A 24,554-nucleotide genomic window follows, 5' to 3' on the forward strand; every position below is an offset into this window, starting at 1 on the left:
TGAACTGCACTTTAGATTTGGGCTCAGCCCGTCTTTTTTCTTGTTAATGTATTAATTAGTTTATTGGATCTATTTTCATGCCTTTCATATGGGAGGTTGAGGGATAGAGATTAGTATTTTTTATATTTTCTGTATATACCATTTGTTCCATATGTGAAGGATTTATCTTAAATATTGGATTTTGACAACTTTTTGTCATCTGAGGAACGCTGTTGTGTATGACGTGAGCAGTCATTTGAGTGATTTGCCCTACAGTACTCATGCTCTAGAAGTCGTCTGTATCTGTAGCTTCAAGCAGCTTACTTGATTGCTATTGTTCGTATATGTATCTTAAGGTATTTGGTTTGTGACCCCGGAATATATTTTTTCTTATTATATTTTTTTATGATTTTTGCCCTACAGGACTTATGCTTAAAAATTGTTTGCATCTAGAACTTCAAGTAGCTCACTTGAAAGGTGCTGTGCGTATATGTATCTAGAGGTCATGGGTTCGAGACTCCCCCGACCTCCCCCGCCCGAGTATTCCTTTTCTTTATTTTGATTTTTTAGTGTGATATGTAAATATAGTCCGGTATTGATCCATTTATTACTGCTTCATTTTATAGGCTTTGTTGTTTACCATCAGTACTAGGATGTATGTGGCCAATTTGTTAGAGTATTATTATTCCGTGAGCACGAGCAATAGTGTCTCCAAGACTAAGGATTTTCAAATGTAATTACCAATTAGGCACCAACTGTTTTTTGAATTACTGCTCCGTTGGAATATATATATATATATATATATATATATATCTTGTGATCTTTCACCTAGTCTTATAAGGGAGGGCACCTATATTGATGGGCGGGTATTCCCAGAGTATGGTGAGTAGGATTAGGCGTGTATTTTGGTGCTAATGTTGTCTAACTGGTATTCGAAGACTTGGGTCCTTTAACTAGTGAGTGTATCTTTTTGGAGTTTGGCTGTGTATCATTACTATAGAAGAGTCCCTGTTTGTTCTTTTTTTTGGGTTCTCAATTTCTTTGAGGTCAAGCTAATAACTGAGAATATAGCTGTATATGGATCATCATATTCGTAGTGCATGCACTTAGTCAAGGCTTATTATGGAAACGTAATGTGATATATTTTTTGATTGTTGGTCTACATTTGGTAATATGAACGTGCTAAGATTTTGCATGCAACTGGAACTCTTGATTTCAGTATATATTTCAGGTTCTAATTGTCTATATATACATATATCTTTATAGTTACGGATGGAAACCATTGGATGAAATTTGCAGACATTGGGGACTGTGTCAATCGTCAATAATGAGACAGTGATATATGTCACTGGAATCAATTCTGGCAAGGTACTTTTACCCTTTGTCCATTTTTGTACATTTATTGACATAGGAGAACTATACGAGTACAGATCATATTGGGCAAACCACTTGGTTACTAATTTCAATGTTTAATTTTCTATGTTCAATTGATCTTAATTTTGAGTACTGCCATTGTCTATATGGGATTTTCCAGAGATATTGCCAGACAGTTAATACAATTGGGGAGCAAATCTGGCCAGGTTTTGTTTTTTCTGTTAACAAACTTGTTCATAGAGTGTTCTATATAACATGTTGTGAAAGTAGTAAGAATTAATATTTATGTGTATTGTATGTCAATATGTACACATTTAATGACTGTTTATTATGTCAATTTTGTGACTTGCTGTACACCTGTTCTCACTATTATTATTATAATGTGGGGTTCGAGGTATTTGTTGGTTTTGTTTTTTGTATCTTTCTGGTGTCAACCTCCTTAGTCTTACATATAGGAATATAATAATAATTTGTGTGTCCATAAAAGTTCGGTTTTTGTGATGTCCTACAAAGTGTTGCATTTGTAACAAGTCTCTTGAAATATTACATATTCAATTGTAATTTTAATTATAGTTGCTAATAGTGGCATATCTTTCTTATCAACAGCCCTGAAGAAGAGATAAATCACGAAACACGTGTTGGCTGTCTTCAAGCATGATTTATTAATGAAGGTGTACACCCTTGTTTTTGATGGGTTTGGATACAATTTTTCTCAGCTCATGATCTAATGTATGAAATTTTCCCTGAAAGGAAAACAGGGAACTGAGACTCAGCGCTGGGCAACTTCTCTATTTTTTCTTCTGTAAACCTTTCTCCACCATGACCACATACATAGTGGGCTATTAAAATCCCCAACCAGATTAATCAATCAATCAAGCAATCAATCATGAAATTTGTAAAGCGCACTACTTACCCGTGAGGGTCTCAAGGCACTATGGGAGGAGGGGGGGGGTGCACTGCTACTGCTCGAACAGCCAGGTCTTGAGTAGTCTCCTGAAGGTAAGTATGTCTTGGGTCTGCCGAAGGAGGGTGGGGAGGGTGTTTCAGGTCTTGGCGGCGAGGTAGGAGAACGATCTGCCGCCGGTGGTCGCTCTTCGGATGCCGGGGACAGTAGCAGGGGCACGGTCAGCAGAGCTGAGCTGGCAGTTCGGGGTGTAGAAGGTGAGTCTGTTGAGGTATGCTGGTCGGGTGTCGTGGAGTGCCTTGTGTGCATGGGTGAGGAGTTTGAAGGTGATTCTCTTGTTGACGGGTAGCCAGTGCAGGTCTCTCAGATGGGGTGTGATGTCGCTGTGTCGAGGGGCCTTTTGCGTGCGGTGGTGCGTTTCTGGAAGGTGAAGTGGATGCAGCCATGGTCGGTCCAGTGGAGTTTGGTGGTGTGGCTGAAGGAAATGTGGGAGCTTGCGGAGAAGATGGTGTCAAGCGTGTGGCCGGCGGAGTGGGTGGGTGCAGTGACGGAGCTGTCTGAGTCCGAGGTTGGCGAGGTTGTCGGTCAGGGTAGTGGAGTTAGTGCCCTTGTTGTTCTCAAGGTGGAAGTTCATGTCTCCAAGGAAGATGTAGCCCGTGGATGCGAGGGCGTGCGTGCTGTTGAAGTCGGCGATGGAGTCGCTGAACTGAGGCCTGTGTCCCAGGGGTCTGTAGATCAGAGTTCCTCTGAGGGTGATGTTGGGATCAGTGTGGATCTGGAAGTGCAGGTGTTCGGTGGTGCTGAAGGTGTCGTCGGAGTTGGTCGAGACCATGAGGGTGGTCTTGTGGATGATAGCGAGTCCACCTCCTACTCCGTTGGTGGGGTCTCTGCGGGTGATCTTGTAGCAATCTGGGATGACTATGGCGATGTCTGATGCCGAGGAGACGTTCATCCAGGTCTCTGTCAGGAAGGCTACTTCCAGGGAGGATGTGTCGAGCAGGTCCCAGAGTTCGACAGCGTGTTTGCGTACGGAGCGGGTGTTAAGTAGTATGCATCTCCGGTGGTTGCGTCCTGTCACAGTGGGCAGTTTGGCGGCTCGGAGACAGGTGAAGATGCAGTTCCGACAAGAGGAGTGTCCTTTGGCGCGCTTCGGGGTGGCTAGGAAGCAGGCGTGTGTTCGTCCGTTGTTGAGTGCGTGGAGGATGTTGGCGTTGTAGCGGAATCTGGTGTCGTGGTGTTCGCGGGGGCCAGGTGTCCTGGCACCGGGCGTGGTCCAGGCACGGACGGGTGCAGACAGGCTTGCCTTAGGCGTGCCTTCGGCTGCACAGCGGCCGCCATAGGAAGGGGAGGTGGGAGGGAGGAGCAGCTGGGAGGAGGGAGCGGACGAATGGGAGAGCGGGGGGCGGGGACGCAGCGGCGGGAAACGGAAGTGAGGAACGGCGAGGGGTACAGAGGCAAAAGGGCACAGGGCACAGAATGGCACAAGAGGGGAAAAGGAGGAATGAAACGAAGACAAAATAAATAATGACAACAATAGAAATACAATAATACTGAGCAAACCTATGGCCTGCCACTGGCCACCTGGGATGAGGCGCAGGGGGTAGCCTGCGGGTGGAGGAGGGCCTGGAACTTGCGGCAGCTGGGCTAAGGGCACGGGTACAAAGGTGGTGCTGTGCGGCGTGGGGAGCGACCTGCCTAAAAAAGGGTCAAGGGTTGCTCTCATCACCGCGCAGTGGGCGCCATAAGAAGGGGAGGTGGGAGGGAGGAGCAGCAGGGAGGTGGGAGCGAACGAATGGGAGAGCGGGGAAGCGGGGGCCGCAGTGGCGGGAAACAGGAGTGAGGACTGGCAAGGGGTACAGAGGCAAAAGGGCACAGGGCCCAGAACGGCACAAGAGAGGAAAAGGAGGAATGAAACAAAGACAAAATAAAAAATGACAACAAAAGCAATACAATTACGCTAATGTAAAAGTGTAACGAGCAGGGGAGGGCCGCAGGGGATGCAGAGGCGGGAGAGACCACGGGAGAAACGGCGAGAAGGAAATAAAGGGCACAGGGCACAGAATAGCACAAGAGGGTAAAAAGGAGGAATGAAACAAAGACAAAATAAATAATGACAACAAAAGCAATGCAATAACACTGAGCAACCAACGGCCTACCACTGGCCACCAGGGATGAGGTGCAGGTGGTAGCCTGCGGGTGGGGAGGGCCTCTAACTTCCATCAGCAGTGGCAGCTGGGCTAAGGTGATGGGCACACAGGTGGTGCTGTGCGGCATCGGGAGCTACCTGCCTAAAAAACGTTTCAAGGATCGCTCCCTTGACCCTTTAAGAGTTTCTTAATGTAAGACCTTTAAGAGTGTCTTACATTTGGCTCTCGAAAATAAGGAATACAGAAAAAACATCAAATGGCTCTATGGCATCAGAAAAAAAATTATTACAATTTTTATAGTATAAAATTCCCAACAAAATGTCATGTTCAACAGGAAATGCTAGCAGAGTTACCAGTAAACAAAGGAGGGACCAGGCTTTAGTGACTTTAGCCGCCGAAATTTGGACAGATATCAAAGTTGCAAGGCCACCTTGGCCAACCCCACCGAGGAGGCAAGGACAGGCTTCAAAAAGGGTTTAATGAGTCTTGGTAAGCATGAGGTTCAGAGCTATGGCACCACTAAATTGGGTAGATGGGTATGTGAAGAACACAATTGTTCTTACTATTGTTTATTCCAGGTGGTTGGAATTTGAGACAGTTGAGAAAGTGGACAGGAACTCTTGTAGTTTTGGGCAAAATCTTTATAGAGGGTGCTTTCCTACGTGTGTAATTATGGATAAATGGGTCGGGCTCAGGTCGGAGAGAATGACTGAGGGTCTCATTATGATGGTGGGCGGACTTGGTCCGCCCGCCACCATAGCGGTGTTTGGGACTGCCTGCCAGACATGCAGCTGTCCCACCACTGCTATTAAGATACGCCCGCCATACTGGCGTATAAAGGTACATGCACCGCATTTCTCTGCACCACGTTGCAGGCACAATGCGGTGCCTGCCACTTGGTCCATGGAACTGCAGGGGGTACCATGGGTACCCCCCCCCCCAGTGCACCCTCCCACACACAGAGGGGGGCCGCACCGGGCCCTCAAAGCCAGTCTCCACCTGTCTTTTTGCAGTGGGATATCTGCCACAAAATGACAGGCGGAAAGGGATACCCTAATCCCTGCACGGCACCACCACAATGTTGCCCTGGTTCCAGGTTCCGCAACGCAGCCGGAAAAGTACCGCCTTGTGGAACCATGGCGGACGGACTTTCTGTCTGCCGTGGAACCTTTGTGAATCCCACTACCTTCCTAATTTGGTGATGAGAATTTTCAGTATGATGGCGGAAGGACCGCCACCCTCGGCCCGGCGGTGATAGTCCTTCCGCCACCATAATGAGCCCCTGACTTTTTATACACTGATAAAAAATGTATTGTATTACAGCGGAAGTGAACTGTGGAAAGATGTAATACAGTAATTAAATGAAGTACACAATTGATGTGCAATGGTAAGATGAACTGGAGTGAACAATTGAAGAAAAATTCATAGGCATATCGATTAAGACACATACCTGTGGACAGAATTCATTCAGTATGATGGGTTCCTTGTTATTATTGTTTGGATGAGTACAACTGGAGAGGAAGTTGGAACTATGAAAAGGTAAAAAATGCATTGAGAAGATTAATGAGAAATGAAAGAGGTATTATGATGGCAGACATGGTGTCAGGGAAGCGGGTGCAAGACTTCGCCAATGGTACAAGTTGAGAGTAGTTGAATGTGTGTAGTATGCATAATACAGCAATGCTAGATTATGGCAATGTATGTCGAGAAGTGCATTACCAGATCTAGAGGAAATGGTATGTCTTAAGACCAAGAGTAAAGTGACGCGAAAGGAGTTCTGAGTTATTGATGGTTGAGCCACTGCTAGGTAAACCTAGTGGTGCTTCGATAGTGGATAAAATGGTGTCTACAGAATGACTGACACATAGAAGGAGAGGAGAACTGTAATGGTAATATGCATGACGAGGGGTGTAGTGAGAATGCACCCAGAGATCTAAATGGGCCGGGTCCTGCCAGTGCTAAGCACCGGCACTTCTAAAAGAAGCATATGCAATGCAATAGGTCTCGCATTTGCGAGAGTTTAAGCTATTGGCATTGTAAATGACAATGCATTTATTCATGTATTGTTTTTCAAAAGAGATAAATAAAAGGTATTGTGATTTATATGCCAGTAGCTTAAACGCTCGCAAATGCGAGACCCATTGCATTGCAAATGCTTGTTGAACACAGTAACAAACTGCAACTCCACCTCCTCAAATCACAAAAGCCAATGGAAAATGAACAGCTTTAAAACTTTCTAAAAGCTGTTGTCAGACAGGCAAATATGGGGGAGTATATCTTACATTTCACTGCAAGCATCGGGAAGAGTCATATCATAACAAGCCACCGCTTTCTTTGTTAAAAGGTTGCCCATGCTGACAGACTATAAAAACACTGTGGTCTCCTACATCACTGTGCACAATGAATGACTGACTTCAAGCAGTCACACAATGGCATCTAGGGAGAGGGCGGTGACGTAACACACTGGAACAGCTTTCAAACTGAATTTTAAATGCTTTGCAAACTTTCTCCGTCTTTTTCTTCAACGTAGACTTGACTGGTTGAGAAAACCAGAAAAAATACTTTGCAGAAACTAGTGGAGAAAGAGTTTTCTCTCAATATATTTAATGCACAAAATAATATACACAGAGAAAGGACGTGAGAGCAAAGAATATGAGCAGCCTCAGAAGATTTATGGCCCAGAGGGAGATAAGGTATGCACGGCATGTGAATGTTGTGAGGGCTTGCATGGAGGGGCCCCAGAAGAGAGACTCTGGATGCCAGACTCTGCAAGTTTGGTGCTCAGCCACGGAAACAAAAGAGAGGAAGGGAGTTTGGCGAACGCGACACACTTTCCTGTGGACTGCGTTCTTCGCGCAATAACTCACTGTCCACAACTTCTTAGTTAGCAAGAAAGGCCACTTTATTAAGAAAGGTGTAAATAAAATTCTGATCAAACATCTTTCAATTCATTATTTAATAAACCAAAAACTTCCCTCAGCTTATCTTAGCATTCTTACTAAAGAGGAAACCCCCCACCAAGTTAACTCCAACAAACCCAGAAGCAACTGTCTCTTCTTGATAACCCCTCCTTTCCTTTAACTGCCCTTTGAGGATGGACCAACCCTCTCCAGGCTGCCCACCCCCCATAAAAACCCGCCTAAGCTGATAGAAACTACCTAAAACATGTCTTAGAGTTGCAAACCTAAAACCTCCCTGCAATTCGAAAACCTAATACCTAAGGGGGAAGGGAAAGAGAGAAAAGAGAAAAAAAAAAAGCAAAAGAGGGAAGGGTGGGTGGTGCAAAATCAACTCCGCTACCCGCCTCCCGCCGTCACCGCTCCCTTCCTGCCGTTTCCACTCCTATTTAAGCCCTCTGCCCCTCTCTGCCGCCTGACTGATTGCCACCTGTCCCTGTGGCCAGCCCTTGCGCGAACCTACCCAGGGAGAGACCGGCTCGCGCACGGTTCTCCCTGGGTCCCTCATCGCGCAAGAACTCACTGTCCACAACTTCTTAGTCAGCAAGAAAGGCCACTTTATTAAGACAGGTGTAAATAAAATTCTGATCAAACATCTTTCAATTCATTATTTAATAAACCAAAAACTTCCCTCAGCTTATCTTAGCATTCTTACTAAAGAGGAAACCCCCACCAAGTTAACTCCAACAAACCCAGAAGCAACTGTCTCTTCTTGATAACCCCTCCTTTCCTTTAACTGCCCTTTGAGGATGGACCAACCCGCTCCAGGCTGCCCACCACCCATAAAAACCCGCCAACCAGGAAAACCGAATAGAGTTTTCCTGCCCCACCAAGAAAATTCAAACCCGTTCTTTAGAACACCACAGATACACATCCAAAAGTCTAGCCATCAAATCACGCAATTCCAGTAAATAGAAAGACTGACCCATCTGAGAAAAGGTGGACCCCATCTTCCCGAAAAAGGTGTAGTTCGTCAAGCTGTAAATGCGTGTGAGCCAAAATATGAACACCAACCCTGCAGAAAAAAGTCTTATAGCTTTATTCAGTTTCCTCCGTGCTCTTTCCATGGCTGCTTGAACACGTGCTCCTCCCCAGCGCAATCACGGTACAAACTCCATCCAAATCACCATGGTGATCAACCAGGTGTCCGTGATGACTGCCAGATCTAACTTCATCAGGTTTATTAAAGTCAGGCCAGAGAGAGCCACCAGATCGTTCTCGCCCAGGTGAAGTACCAGTAGATCTGGAGGCCCCCCAAACCCCCACGCCTAGTGCAGACAACAAAGGAAACAATCCCCCCAATGCATTTCCCCTTTACCATGCCAGAAAACCTCCTGTGTAACACTGTTGAGACCAAGCGATCTCCCACAAATCTGCCTCTCTGCATAAACCGCGGCCCATTTAACGAAGGAGTGTCCCACAATCCAAGTCGTCCGTGAACCTGTGACAATCCTGTGCAATGAACCTAGGCAGAAAAACATGTATTAAGAAGAAACGAAGATAATTGACTACTTCTTAATATACTTTTTGCAGCATTTCGACCTCCATCTCCCAATTCTGCGTATTTGTGACCAGTCCCACTCCAACCTGGCAGCCTCAGTTGCCACCCTAATACGGAAGGAATGCGTTCCAAAGAGCAAAGGATTCTCCCCCAGAGCCAACCACACCTTCCTTAAGACAGCCAACAACTGGGCAATAGAAATTGGACTCCCATCAACATGACAGAATAAGACACCTGGTGTGAAACAAGAAGAAACCCTAAAAACCTCCCATTCCCGAACCGGGCAACAGAAATCCAAACCACTCCTACCCTAGAAAACCCATTTACCTCTGCCCAACTGATCCGTCTTAGAAGCCTTCAGCCAAAGTCACAACCTATCACCCTCCACAAAGACCTCATTCCTAGTCTTGCCGACCCTGTTCCTCAAACCCAAGAGCTCAAATGCCCGGAATGCCCCCCCCCAAAAAAAAGAAACAAGCATTTACAATGCAATAGGTCTCGCATTCATTAAGGTTGAGCTATTGGCATTGCTAAATATTGCAACACCAATTGCAACAAAAGTCTATGAATTGTAGACCAAATAAATGTGTATTTATTTTTGTAGCAATGGTGGCATGCTGCACTTTTACACGAATAAATAAATACAGTTACTGATTGAAAAACTACGTGTAACTTTGAGCGGGTGAGAGGGCGGGAGATTTAAACAGAAGAGCCCTATTGGACAGACAGAATGATTGGTTTAATAAGAGAGGGATTATGGAAAAGAGACTGACGGGAAGGTAGACGGAGGAGGACAGATGGTTTTTAACAACGCATGGCAGGTACGAACTAAGTAGAATGTGCTAGTGGATCAATTACCGAGGGAGAAAGGGAGCGAGGAGAAGTTGTGAAATAATGGTGTTTTCAAGAATCGGAGGTGGGGGAGTTAAGATGAGAGATAGGCATTTCACAAACTGTTTACGAGCGGAGACAGGGTGATTGCAGATTGAGACGTAGATGGTTGAAAGTGAAATACAACCGACACGCTGTTTGGTGGGATGGAAGTAGGAAGGTTGATTGGAAATCATGTGTCTTGAACGGGGTGAGGGGTTGGGTTTGAAAAAATTGGAACTTGAGAAATTAGGATGGGTTTACAAGTAGGGAAGAAAGGATGAGGAAGGCTGTTTGTCATACTAGTCATAAATGTAACTACCGCGCTAGGTTTGCTAAAGTGTAAAAACGTTTAGTTGTTGTACAACTAATTTACTATTGGTTTGTAATGGGCAATGTTCTATTGAAGTTACAAACAGTATTTGTGATTGTGGTTATTTATTATTCTATTTACAGTGACCCCCGAAGAAGGGCGTTGAGCCCGAAATGCATTGGGTATTCTTTTAAAAAATAAACGCTGCCTGATATGAACTTATGCTTCAGTGCTGTTTATTCAAGAAGTCCAGATAGACGCAGAGTGAACAGTAAAAATTCGGAAATGGCATAGACACACAGCATGTGGACTCGTATAAAAATTTGAGAATAAGTTATAAAAAAAGAGTATGGAATATTATGGAGTATTTGGATGAACTTGGAATACGGTTGAATAAACAAATATACATTTGCGAAATTCGCACATTCTGCAGTGCGATTGTTTGAGGCGAGATGAAGCCTCACTACAGTAAAAGTAAAGTGCGCCATATTGCGATTGCTACAATAGTTAATTGTGGATGCGTTAACAATTGATGTGTGCACTGATGGCTGGTGGTGTGTGTGCCCGTAGAAATGGTGCACTGATGCTGTGTGGTTGTGTGTGTGTGTGGTTGTGTGTGTGGTTGTGCGTGTGGTTTGTAGTTGTGTATGGTTGTGTGTGGTTGTGTGTGTGTGTGATTGTTTGTGTGGTTGTATGTGTGTGGTTGTGTATGTGTGGTTGTGTGTGGTTGTGCGTGTGGTTTGTAGTTGTGTATGGTTGTGTGTGGTTGTGTGTGTGTGTGATTGTTTGTGTGGTTGTATGTGTTTGGTTGTGTGTGTGGTTGTGTGTGTGTGGTTGTGGGTGTTTGTGTGCTTGTGTGTGTGGTTGTGTGTGTGTGGTTGTGGTTGTGGTTGTGTGTGTGTGGTTGTGGTTGTGTGTGTGGTTGTGTGTGTGTGGTTGTGTGTGTGCGAGAGTGTGGTTGTGGGTGTGTGTGGGTGTGTGTGGTTGTGTCTATGGTTAGGTGTGGTTGAGTGTATTTATGTGTGTGGTTTTGTGTGTGTGGTTGTGTGTGTGTGTGGTTGACTCTTGCAGCGCAGTGTATCGCGCTAGGCGCGAGACCTAAAAACACACTTCATTAAAATAACACGTTCATCAGATAAAAGTGTGAAGACAAAAAAGTGGGTCACACTTGTGAGAATAGTCTAAAATCAAATATAACACAAGCATTTACAATGCAATAGGTCTTGCAGCATTAAAGTTTGAGCTATTGGCATTGTATATGACAATGTGTTGCATTAATTTGTTAGCAAACTCTGAATTGGTGTATAAAGATGATTTGCAAACTGTGAAATGTTGCTGAATAGTAAGCAACGTTGTGAATAATATTGTTTGCTAGTCATCCTTGGGTACCAGAGTACTTCACTTGAGGCAGAGGTATTATATTTAGACTATGGGTGTCGGTGCCGCTTGAGCTAGAAACTGGGCCAGCTTTAGCAGTGGTGCTGCCCGGTGCGACACACTTTTTTGACAACCCCGCGTCCCCCTTTCCCCACCTCCTCCTCGGATTCCATCATTACCACCGGGTAAAAAGTGGACCTCATCTTCCCTTAGGCGCTCTCTCACATACATTTCATTTGCTTTATAGTGCTGGTAAAGGCTGGCTTTACGAATCCGCTCAGATATCCACATAAACACCGATCTGTTCTTTGCAACAGATTAACCCTCTGCACTACTTTATGGTGAGTCAAACCTGCTACTAGACAAACCTCTGATCTCTCTCTACCAGGAACATTAATCACAAGTTATCATGACATTTTTATTGCTGCCTGAAACCTGGATTTACAAGGAACTCTGCAGCAGGTGCTTTTAAATTGCAGGTTACTGCTAAACACAGCGCCCCCCTCCTAAGGTCACTGCCTCCCTCCAGGTCAGCGCCCAGTGCAGCTGCACCTGTGGCACCACCCTAACGCCGGCTCTGGCTGGAGACCACATAGGAGCTAGGCAGGGAAGTGGGGGGCGGAGGGGGCCATGTTTAAATGCCAGGAACGCGCAAGTACTCCACTCCATAGCCCTGCTTTTCCATATATAGCCCCAAGATCACAGGCTGGTGCACGACCTAGAAAGTGCCCTCTGGAGCCGCCAGAGTGCCTTGACGCCGCCCGCCAGGTTTGAGATGTTTATTTCCTTGACTCTGATGCATGGCGCGGAGGACGCACACACAGCATCTGAGCTGTGTGTCTTTTTGCAGATGTGACACTTTGTGCATTCTGGGGTTACCCTGCTAGTGTCCACAGGTTTGGTTTTGAGAGGCCTGTAGGCGCCTGCTGCCTGTAGACAGACCCCGGCCCTCCCGGGGCCCAGGACCCTTTATCTGTGGTACGTGAGCAGGATGTACGTGAGCAGGATGAAGCCCATCGGTGGTGGGTGGTCGCTGAGGTCACTGTCTGTTGAACATTTGAACTCCTTCCCAGCGGCACGGATGAGCCTCGGTTCTTTCATTGTCTGCCCTTGAGCCGAGTGCTGTGCAGCAAGACTGTCTCTGGGGTCAACGGGGCGAGCTTGTCTCTGGGCACAACGGAACGAGCCTGCCTCTCTCATCGAGCCCATGGGGCACTATCTTTGCCATCTTAAGAGGGAAGCGTCAGCAGGCACACAATCGGCAGCGGCTGAAAGCGTGTTCCTAAGAGTCTTCGAAAAATGGTTTTACACGCATTTAAACTTTCGCAACCACTCAAAAATATACGTTGGATTTCATTTTCAATAACTAAAAATAATTAATCATGCGCTAAACATACCATCTAATCTATGTGTAAATCCTTAGCGCTAAAATTTCATATCAACCCCACAACATTCCATTTCATTTTAAAAAGCCCAAAGTTACAAAAAATAAACTTACCAACCACGCTGTCAAACGTTTCAAAAGCCGCAAAACTCAACTTAACAGCCCTTCGCAGAGTACTCAGATATAATGCAAATTAAAAGTCCGATGCTGCCCCAACAAGTACAAACAACAGCAGCCACCGCAGCGAACACGGAAGACTACGAAAGCGAAAGCAGCTCAGTACTGGGCTGTAACTGAGGGAGGGGGCTGCCTGCGCATGCGCGTCATTCCATAGTTTCGTTTTTAGGAGCGAGCCCCGGAGCGAAAACGAAGTGGCAGCTGAAGTCCCGGGTCCCAGGAGGGGGCCCGGGGTTAAGACCAGCGGATACCAGTGCGGGAGAGAGAGACACGGAACACGCAGAAAGAGACCGGTGAGTGGGGTGATGTGTCCACGCGTGTGTGTGCGTGTGTCTGTGTACATGTGTCTGTGTGTAGAGCACGGTGAGTGAGTGGGTGGGGGTGGGGGGTGTCGGGCGTGTGTCGGGCGTGTGTATATATGTGTGGCTGAGTGTGTGCGCGTGCGTGATCCATGGTGACTGAAGAGCCTGCCGGAATCGGAGCGCGTGTTGACGCGCGCGACCTGATCCGATTCCGGCAGGCTGCTGCGTGCGCGTGCCAGTCTCTTGTCCTCTCCTATTTAGTCCTTGAAAGCCAGAATGATTACAATAGTCTCCCTTTGCGACTGTAGGCCTTTTGCCTGCAATCGCAGGCGCGAGACCTAAAAAGGAACCATAAAAACACAACCTAAATTTTGCACACTCAAAAGCATCGTAGCAGCAAGAGGGCAACCGAAGCAACATCTTCTGTAGCAAATTAAACGTCACTGGCTGCCGCAACCGCGTACAACCAGCCTGTTGCCTACTCAACCTTTCAGAACCTTTTTCACAATAAACACAGGCGTATATAATGAAGGCAGAAGTCCAGTTCTCAACCGTTCTCGGGACCCTAAGACGCCGAGCTAACTCCCACTCCTGCTCCTTAGACCCCTCCTTGGCTTGAATATCACGATTTTTGTAATTGAAAAACGTCAACAAAGCCACGCCACCAAATTCGAGTCTTAGTCTTGTCCGACAAATGAGAACCTAAGGGCATGCCAATACCCATGATAGGCAGTGTCTTATGTATGTTCTTATCCTCTTCCGCCTTCTCCTTGGATGTAGAATCCCCTTTTGAAGGCCCTTGGCCCACTGCGACATTGTCCCCACCAGCTTTTGCCCCTTCAGCAGCATGCCGCTCGGGCAGCGTTCCTTCAGCAACTTGCTCCACAATCATTCCATCACCAATGCCAATAGACCTGTTAAATTTTGTATGAATACATTCCCCCTGATGCCAAACAGACCACCAACCTGTCTTACTTGTCGGCAACTTTGACGATCTCTGTTGAAAAACCATAGGGTCCCCCAAAACAAACTCCGCTACCCGCCTCCCGCCGTCACCGCTCCCTTCCTGCCGTTTCCACTCCTATTTAAGCCCTCCGCCCCTCTCTGCCGCCTAACTGATTGCCACCTGTCCCTGTGGCCAGCCCTCGCGCAAACCTACCCAGGGAGAGACCGACTCGCGCACGGCTCTCCCTGGGTCCCTCCTTAACAGAATTAAATCTTTGAGCGCAAATCTTCGGGGAAAGAGATGAAAGACGGTGCACGACGCGTGATATAGACGGCAGGGGTGCATAAAGATCTGAGGTGCCGACGGAGTCCATGATTGTAAATACATCGCGGAACCTCGCGCTTTAAATATTTTATGCTAAAGCGTGGTTGCTACCATTGTAACAAATGTAAATAAACAGAAAACAAATGGCTGCCAGGCGCTTTATTTTCTATTTGTTTACTTTTGTTACAATGGCGGGCGTCAGCGCTTTAGCTTAAAATGGTTAAAGCTAAAGCGCAGATGTCAGCATTATAACCAAAGTAAATAATACCCTGAAGACCAATTGTATGTAGGTGTATTGTAGGTGTGCTAAATTTAATCCAACCAACAAAAACATGTATTACACATTAGTTGCCTATCAGGGCCCACGTGCAGCTCTTTCCACAAGCTGCAGCTCCTCTGATGTGCGCAAACCTTCAGATCTCGTTTGAACGCATCCGCAGCCACATTCAAGAATGAGCATAATCAGGGAATATTGTTCCCATCAGTTTGTCTAATCTGCTGACATCTCTAAAAGCAGCCGTCTTGAAGGTGTCATTAGTTCGGTGCCGGTCTCCTCTCTGCAATAAGAGAGCAGTTAATGCGCGTTAATTGTGTTTCATAAAAATATTCATTTCATGTTCTGCCAAGTGTCCCTCTTTAGTGTCACGTGGTGGTCCTATGGGGCTGGTAGTTTATTTCTCCTCGGACGGATGGCACACTGCACTTCAATTAAAAGAAGTGCAAGCGGAGCGAACTAACACTGTAGTTAGGCTCCGCTGTATCAGGACTACACGGAAGTTAGCAAATGGCCAACAGATAGGGAGATAACAACAACAAAACCACAACCAAGCCAATAGCAAGCGGAAAGACAGATTACATTAAGTTTATCCCTACATACAGATTACTTTAGGTCTCGCTGAAACAGCACATGCACTGCCAAGGCGATGCCTAAAAAACAGGTGCTGAGATGGGTCTCTATTGGGCTCTTCATTTTTCCCCTCACCCTGGGCGTGGAAAAAACAATCTTCACTAGGGGGCACTACCAGCCAACACCAGTCTTTGATGTAGCACTGGAGAGACTCCTTTGTTATGCATGCGGCCACAAAATAGGTAATCAGAAGATGCAATAACCTGGTAGTGATCCGAAAGTGCAGGTCGGGGGGTTCCGCAGCGGGACAGGAGGGGTGAAAAGCAGAGCGCAGGCTCTAAATTGAACAGGTCTGCAGTGATAAAGCTGCTGCATGGGCAGCTGCTGCCAAGTATTACCAGCTTCTAGACATTTTCTCAAGACCACAATAAATAAAGTATTTTACAGAGTTTAATTTAAAGTTTCTAATGGATTGGTTTAGTTATTTCACAGTATTATAGTTACAGAATTTAAGCATTTTTGCTGTTTACAACAAAGTCATTGTTATTACCCATTCATCTTCTGCAGCTAACATCCATTGCTAAAAGCAATAGTCCGGCCTTGATTTAAATGCATGGCAGTTGTTCTATTATATATCTGGATGCAGTAACAGAAAGAGGCAGCAAAATACCAGTCAGGCAGCTGGGATTTTTATTTTACATGTTTAAGCTACATCCTTTATTACATAGGATACACCCCTTTGACCTACCCCTCCCACCAACTCTTTGTGTAGTGTGGAAAGTTTAGAATTGCAACTGTGAATACGTTTACAACTTTAATGTATGCTGTTAGTTTTGTTCCCAGTTTTGTTTTACAGATCCGTGTATATTATTTATTTTGATGCATAATATGTGTATAATTCTCCTAATTGTTGTTGAGGGAAAGGACATGTACTGTATTGTGGTAATTATGGTGGATCGACCTTTAGGCAGTGCCACTCTGAGGACTGGTTGTACTGATGTAAACTCTTATTTGGAATGTTGTGTTTTGAAGTGGAGAAAACTGCAGAATGTTCTGTGGGACGAGTGAAGGTGATGTGGGTCGCAGAGATTAATTAATAAACTACTGTTCAACTCGAGACAAGACTGAATCATCATTACGCACGTGTTCCTTGAACTTCTATTCATGCTACCATTTAAGTGTCAGACCGACTAGTTTGCTACTGCCTTCTTTATTACTGATAGTACACACATAATGGTGATGGACGTAATTGCCGCAAAGGTATTGGGAATAGTGATGATAATGGTGGTAAAAATGTTGGTAGTAATGGTAAAGGTGGTAATTGTGGTGACAACAGCAGTATACACACAATACATGTGTAACAATGATTTGAATGAGTGATGATGAAGTGTACTTTTAGGAAGTTAGTTCCTCATTTACAGAAATGCAATCCGTACAGAATGATTGGAAAAAAATGGGATCAGAAAAAAAAGTACTGCGCTAGGGTCTGCCGAAGACCACTCTGTATAGTTTAAAAAACTGATAAGGGTTGGCTTAGCAGACAGCTGAACTTAAAAAAATGATGCTGCTGGTTAATAGTGATTCAGAAAAGGGGGTGGTGATGAACAGAGTGTCTGAATTAAGCAGACCACTCTTACCCAGTCCAAAGATCAGGGCTTGATCCATCACCGTTTTTTAGCTCACTGCACCATCCCAGCTCAGAACCTGGCTACATGCAAATTAGTCTGTTCCTGTCCCAGTGCATGATGGGAACAGGGCAAACCAAACAACCAAGCCAATTCTTATACTGGGAAGGAAACAAGCTACCGGGGACCGGTTTCTGGCATTTCAGCCGTCGTCGGCCCGGCTTGCTTGAATCCTGATGGTGCAATGAGCAAGGGACTCACATCTGAGTATACCCTTCCACGCTTATGGTGGACAAAATGATTCAGAAAAGGGGGTGGTGATGAACAGAGTGTCTGAATTAGGCAGACCACTCTTACCCAGTCCAAATATCAGGGCTTGATCCATCACCGTTTTTTAGCTCACTGCACCATCCCAGCTCAGAACCTGGCTACATGCAAATTAGTCTGTTCCTGTCCCAGTGCATGATGGGAACAGGGCAGACCAAACTACCAAGCCAATTCTTATACTGGGAAGGAAACAAGCTACCGGGGACCGGTTTCTGGCATTTCAGCCGTCATCGGCCCGGCTTGCTTGAATCCTGATGGTGCAATGAGCAAGGGACTCACATCTGAGTATACCCTTCCACGCTTATGGTGGACAAAATGATTCAGAAAAGGGGGTGGTGATGAACAGAGTGTCTGAATTAGGCAGACCACTCTTACCCAGTCCAAATATCAGGGCTTGATCCATCACCGTTTTTTAGCTCACTGCACCATCCCAGCTCAGAACCTGGCTACATGCAAATTAGTCTGTTCCTGACCCAGTGCATGATGGGAACAGGGCAAACCAAACTACCAAGCCAATTCTTATACTGGGAAGGAAACAAGCTACCGGGGACCGGTTTCTGGCATTTCAGCCGTCGTCGGCCCGGCTTGCTTGAATCCTGATGCTGCAATGAGCAAGGGACTCACATCTGAGTATACCCTTCCACGCTTATGGTGGACAAAATGATTCAGAAAAGGCGGTGGTGATGAACAGAGTGTCTGAATTAAGCAGGCCACTCTTACCCAGTCCAAAGATCAGGGCTTGATCCATCACCGTTTTTTAGTTCACTGCACCATCCCAGCTCAGAACCTGGCTACATGCAAATTAGTCTGTTCCTGTCCCAGTGCATGATGGGAACAGGGCAAACCAAACTACCAAGCCAATTCTTATACTGGGAAGGAAACAAGCTACCGGGGACCGGTTTCTGGCATTTCAGCCGTCGTCGGCCCGGCTTGCTTGAATCCTGATGGTGCAATGAGCAAGGGACTCACATCTGAGTATACCCTTCCATGCTTATGGTGGACAAAATGATTCAGAAAAGGGGGTGGTGATGAACAGAGTGTCTGAATTAAGCAGACCACTCTTACCCAGTCCAAAGATCAGGGCTTGATCCATCACCGTTTTTTAGCTCACTGCACCACCCCAGCTCAGAACCTGGCTACATGCAAATTAGTCTGTTCCTGTCCCAGTGCATGATGGGAACAGGGCAAACCAAACTACCAAGCCAATTCTTATACTGGGAAGGAAACAAGCTACCGGGGACCGGTTTCTGGCATTTCAGCCGTCGTCGGCCCGGCTTGCTTGAATCCTGATGGTGCAATGAGCAAGGGACTCACATCTGAGTATACCCTTCCACGCTTATGGTGGACAAAATGATTCAGAAAAGGGGGTGGTGATGAACAGAGTGTCTGAATTAAGCAGACCACTCTTACCCAGTCCAAAGATCAGGGCTTGATCCATCACCGTTTTCTAGCTCACTGCACCATCCCAGCTCAGAACCTGGCTACATGCAAATTAGTCTGGTAGTTTGGTCTGCCCTGTTCCCATGATGCACTGGGCCAGGGACAGACTAATTTGCATATAGCCAGGTTCTGAACTGGGATGGTGCAGTGAGCTAAAAAACGGTGATGGATCAAGCCCTGATCTCTTGACTGGTTAGGAGTGTTCTGATTAACTCAGATACTCTGTCCATCACCACCCCCTTTTTGTAAATTATTTTGGCCACCATGAGTGTGGAAGGGTATGCTCAGACATGAGTCCCTTGCTCATTGCACCATCAGGATTCAAGCAAGCCGGGCCGAAGACGGCTGTAATGCCAGAAACCGGTCCCCGGAAGCTTGTTTCCTTTCCGGTGAAGAATTGGCTTGATAGTTTGGTCTGCCCTGTTCCCATGATGCACTGGGCCAGGGACAGACTAATTTGCATATAGCCAGGTTCTGAACTGGGATGGTGCAGTGAGCTAAAAAACGGTGATGGATCAAGCCCTGATCTCTTGACTGGGTAGGAGTGTTCTGATTAACTCAAATACTCTGTCCATCACCACCCCCTTTTTGTAAATTATTTTGGCCACCATGAGTGTGGAAGGGTATGCTCAGACATGAGTCCCTTGCTCATTGCACCATCAGGATTCAAGCAAGCCGGGCCGAAGACGGCTGTAATGCCAGAAACCCGTCCCCGGAAGCTTGTTTCCTTTCCGGTGAAGAATTGGCTTGGTAGTTTGGTCTGCCCTGTTCCCATGATGCACTGGGCCAGGGACAGACTAATTTGCATATAGCCAGGTTCTGAACTGGGATGGTGCAGTGAGCTAAAAAACGGTGATGGATCAAGCCCTGATCTCTTGACTGGGTAGGAGTGTTCTGATTAACTCAGATACTCTGTCCATCACCACCCCCTTTTTGTAAATTATTTTGGCCACCATGAGTGTGGAAGGGTATGCTCAGACATGAGTCCCTTGCTCATTGCACCATCAGGATTCAAGCAAACCGGGTCGAAGACGGCTGTAATGCCAGAAACCGGTCCCCGGAAGCTTGTTTCCTTTCCGGTGAAGAATTGGCTTGGTAGTTTGGTCTGCCCTGTTCCCATGATGCACTGGGCCAGGGACAGACTAATTTGCATATAGCCAGGTTCTGAACTGGGATGGTGCAGTGAGCTAAAAAACGGTGATGGATCAAGCCCTGATCTCTTGACTGGGTAGGAGTGTTCTGATTAACTCAGATACTCTGTCCATCACCACCCCCTTTTTGTAAATTATTTTGGCCACCATGAGTGTGGAAGGGTATGCTCAGACATGAGTCCCTTGCTCATTGCACCATCAGGATTCAAGCAAGCCGGGCCGAAGACGGCTGTAATGCCAGAAACCGGTCCCCGGAAGCTTGTTTCCTTTCCGGTGAAGAATTGGCTTGGTAGTTTGGTCTGCCCTGTTCCCATGATGCACTGGGCCAGGGACAGATTAATTTGCATATAGCCAGGTTCTGAACTGGGATGGTGCAGTGAGCTAAAAAACGGTGATGGATCAAGCCCTGATCTCTTGACTGGGTAGGAGTGTTCTGATTAACTCAGATACTCTGTCCATCACCACCCCCTTTTTGTAAATTATTTTGGCCACCATGGGTGTGGAAGGGTATGCTCAGACATGAGTCCCTTGCTCATTGCACCATCAGGATTCAAGCAAGCCGGGCCGAAGACGGCTGTAATGCCAGAAACCGGTCCCCGGAAGCTTGTTTCCTTTCCGGTGAAGAATTGGCTTGGTAGTTTGGTCTGCCCTGTTCCCATGATGCACTGGGCCAGGGACAGACTAATTTGCATATAGCCAGGTTCTGAACTGGGATGGTGCAGTGGGCTAAAAAACGGTGATGGATCAAGCCCTGATCTCTTGACTGGGTAGGAGTGTTCTGAATAACTCAGATACTCTGTCCATCACCACCCCCTTTTTGTAAATTATGCTGGTTAATAGTGAGCATAAGAGATGCTTAAAAACCCTTAGCAATAAATTGAGTGTAGAAGAATTAAGCATGTTCCCAATAACCCCAAACACAATGCCTGATTTCCAAGAAATGGAAACAAAGGGCCATATGTATCAAGCCTTTTGTCCGTTTGCAAACGTGAAGATTCTCAGATTCGCACCGTTTGCGAATTAAAAAAAGCTTTTTGGGCTGAATCATCTCAAAAGGCCATCGCAAAATAGAGAATTGCAAAATGTGTGTTTCTCCATTTTGCAAATGCAATTAATGAATTGCAAACTGCGATTCCTTAAATGCAATTCTGAAAGCACCAGAAATTTGCTATTTGGCCGTAGGAATTGCAAATTCCCACCAACTTCAAGTTGGTGGTAATTTGCAATTTTCTTTAAAAAAGCACTTTTTTGATTTTTCTAAAGTGCCATATGTCGCACATACATGCCCTTAGGGCCCTTAGGGCATGTATGTGCGCAAAATTTTCACACATGCATATTTCAGGGGTGCAACAGGGTGTCCTTTTGGCACCCTTGCAACCTTGAAATTGCATTCTCAATTTGCGATTCTCTAATTGGTAATCGCAAATTGAGAATGTCTCCCCCCTTCATTCCTATGGGCTAGAAAGCCCATAGGAATGAATGGGAAGGTATTCCTTATTTGCGAATCTCAATTTGTGATTCGCAACTAAGAAATATGTAGGATTCGCAAAATGTTTAGCAAATCCTACACACACTGCGCGATTCTATAATTGCGATTCGCTAAAAATAGTAATTTGAGAATCGCAAAACTCTTTTTTGATACATACGGCCCAAAGTGTTAGATTTACAAACAATGGCACATATGTTTTATTGGCTTGAGTGAGGCACTGTGTTTGCGACTAAACCGTTGTTTTACAGCATGTCACCTGTTTTATGATAAATGCAAAAACAACAGTTGATGGACAAAATGCAGAACAATGTCATACATTCACCCCAGTACAGAGATCTGGGCTTAAATCCATCGTTTTTTTGCTCACCATGCCATTCCAGTTTGAACCCAGCTATATGCAAATCAGTCTTGACCCTGTGCCCCATGGGAACAGTCCAGCCCGAACTGCCAAGCCAGGTCCTCCCTGTACTGGGAACAAGCATCCAAGGACCGGTTTCGGGCTTTCAGCCCTCATCAGCCAGAATAGCTTGATTCCAGAGGCTTGGAGAGCACAGGACTCGCGTCTGAGCATACCCGTCCCACTCGGGGCGACAAATGCAAAAACAACAGTTGATGGACAGAATGCAGAACAATGTCATACATTCACCCGAGTACAGAGATCTGGGCTTAAATCCATCGTTTTTTTGCTCACCATGCCATTCCAGTTTGAACCCAGCCATATGCAAATCAGTCTTGACCCTGTGCCTCATGGGAACAGTCCAGCCCGAACTGCCAAGCCAGGTCCTCCCTGGATTGGAAACAAGCATCCTAAGACCGGTTTCGAGCTTTCAGCCCTCATCAGCCAGGATAGCTTGATTCCAGTGGCATGGAGATCACAGGACTCATGTCTGTTTCCGGTCCAGGAAAGACATGGCTTGGCAGTTCGGGCTGGACTGTTCCCATGAGGCACAGGGTCAGACTGATTTGCATATGGCCATGTCTGAACTGGGGTGGTGGCGTGAGCTAAAGAACGATGATGGATTAAACCCAGATCAGTTGACTAGGGGTGAGTGTTTGATTTGCTCAAGCGCTCCGTCCAACATCCTCTTTGGTATCGACCTGTATTATGATGGCACAGCATAAAGTGAATGGTTAAAAGTATTTGCAGGAATCTGGCCTCATCGATATTCATGAGGCAGAATTGCTTCTGCAAATTCTTCTAACCAGCTGCAATTATTGAGAGGAACCCAGCAAGCGACAGAAGACATCTACACCTGCATTTGCAAAGTGCCAGTACAACAATACCTCTAAGAGACAGGAATTGCAATGTCAAAAAAGAGCCTTTGCAAGCTCTAGCTGGAGGAGCATACATAACTGACACAGATGGAGCTGCCTATCAATATCGCGTTCTACTGTTCTGATGATTACCGACAGACAATAACAGTGAGTAACCTTTCAATGCTTTGCAGTCACTAGAGCGGTGACAAACCACTGCTACATTTCCTGAAATTTACAAAACAAGTAATGTGAGGGGGAGTCTCCTTATTGCTCGGTTTCCTGGTTATTCGCAAGGCACTTTAACACATTTGCCCAATGCATTTTAAAATGTTGTGGTATGGTTTTAATCCCTGAATAGTCTTCCACTTTGGGAAGGCTGGACTGCTCCTACTGGAGCAGTATTAAAGCCGAATTGCATATGGCTGGCTCCCATCTGAGGTGGCATTTCCATGGCCCAGGATGCGGCCTCGAGTAATTACCAGTGCCTGAGATTAATTCAATCATCCCACCCCTCACTTTTTTGTTTACTTTTTGCACCTGCTTCAAATATTTTTTTAGTTTTCGACAAAAATTGTTAGAGCTAATTAAATCGGCATTAAAATAACGAAGAATGTTGTTGCAAACTTTACTGTATGCAGGCATAGCTAAAATGTAAATATATTGAGTGAGGAATCTCATTCATGGGTGGTCACAATCTGATGTGTTCCTCTTATATGTCTCTAGCGAGCGCAAAGCTGTTATGCTCTTTAATGTATTCATACTGTAAAAAGAATGGTAAAAGCTAATTCACAACCTTTGTGTATTTGAATTTAATGTTGATGCATAACCCCTAAGTTCGGGCGAGTTGTAGTATATAAATATAATATTTGTTGAGCAGCTAAAACATGGACAGATAAAAATGCAAAAAGAATAAAACACATACGAGGAATGCCTACTTGCTGTTTCCTTATTGCAGGGCCAATATTCAACTTTTTATCCTTATAGTTAAGCTTTTCTGCCTAAGAAAATAAATGAATAAAAAAAATAATGATGACATGATATATAATGACATTGATCAGAAACAAAAAAGAGTGATGGGGATTCTGGTAAGGAAATTTTCAAATTCACAATACAAATCGTACTACAACAATCCTTAAATCATAGCCTTAATACTTCTATACAAAGAATGCACTATAATTTAGTCGATTTATCCTAATGCTATTAATCTCTCGACATTTTCTGCCTACTAATTGACAACCATGTCCCACTTTATATCCCGTTACTCTCATACCACCCTTGTCATAACATAACTTGTATTTGTAAAGCACATATTCAACCCTTGCGAAGCTTGGTGCTGAAATAAAAGATGTTTATTATTACCCAATTCAATGATACTAATTTTATCGCCATTGGAAGGATAAAAGAATTAGTGAGTCTGCCAGGATTTAAACCTGTGATCAGGTCAACCAAAAACCGTGGAGAAGATTCATTCGTCCACGGAACCACCAGACCTTGCTTATCAGCCATGTCTTTTTAGATCTGAAATATATTTAATTAGCTAATATCACAATATGTTGTTGATACTGATTGGGGCTATTGCCTTAGGTATATAGGCAACCTTTTACATTAAGCCCAGAATCTTTTTGTCCTTTAAAAGGACAGCAAGTGAGGATCTTTTATTATATTACCTTTAGCACAAGCACCACCTGAATTTTCTTAGGTTGTCTCATTGTATTCAAGTGTGACTCATGGACTTAAATATTAATAACTGACTACACATTTGTTCCACTCCTAAATACATTTCAGTCTTTCCAATTCTTATGCTGCACCATTAGGGTCACACCGTGCCAGGATTGCCTAGGTAATCCCAGGCCCTGGATGATG

At 45.4% G+C, this 24,554-nt stretch overlaps 1 protein-coding gene across 10 annotated transcripts in view; it reads right to left on the bottom strand.

Annotated features, from left to right (window-relative positions):
* Nucleotides 1-24,554, bottom strand: part of BOLL (boule RNA binding protein) — a 1,385,263-nt gene that overhangs the window by 928,534 nt on the left and 432,175 nt on the right. For all 10 annotated transcript variants that reach the window (XR_013608667.1, XR_013608668.1, XR_013608669.1 and 7 more), the window contains one exon: nt 23,614-23,689. Coding sequence is in view for 7 of the 10 variants with exons in the window: in XM_078680450.1 (XP_078536576.1) it covers nt 23,614-23,689 (76 nt within the window). In the remaining 3 variants the exon portion in view is untranslated. The remainder of the gene's footprint in view (nt 1-23,613; nt 23,690-24,554) is intronic.

Source organism: Lissotriton helveticus, chromosome 3_1 (genome assembly GCF_964261635.1).
Source record: "Lissotriton helveticus chromosome 3_1, aLisHel1.1, whole genome shotgun sequence".
In the NCBI taxonomy this organism is placed as follows: Eukaryota; Metazoa; Chordata; class Amphibia; order Caudata; family Salamandridae; genus Lissotriton; species Lissotriton helveticus.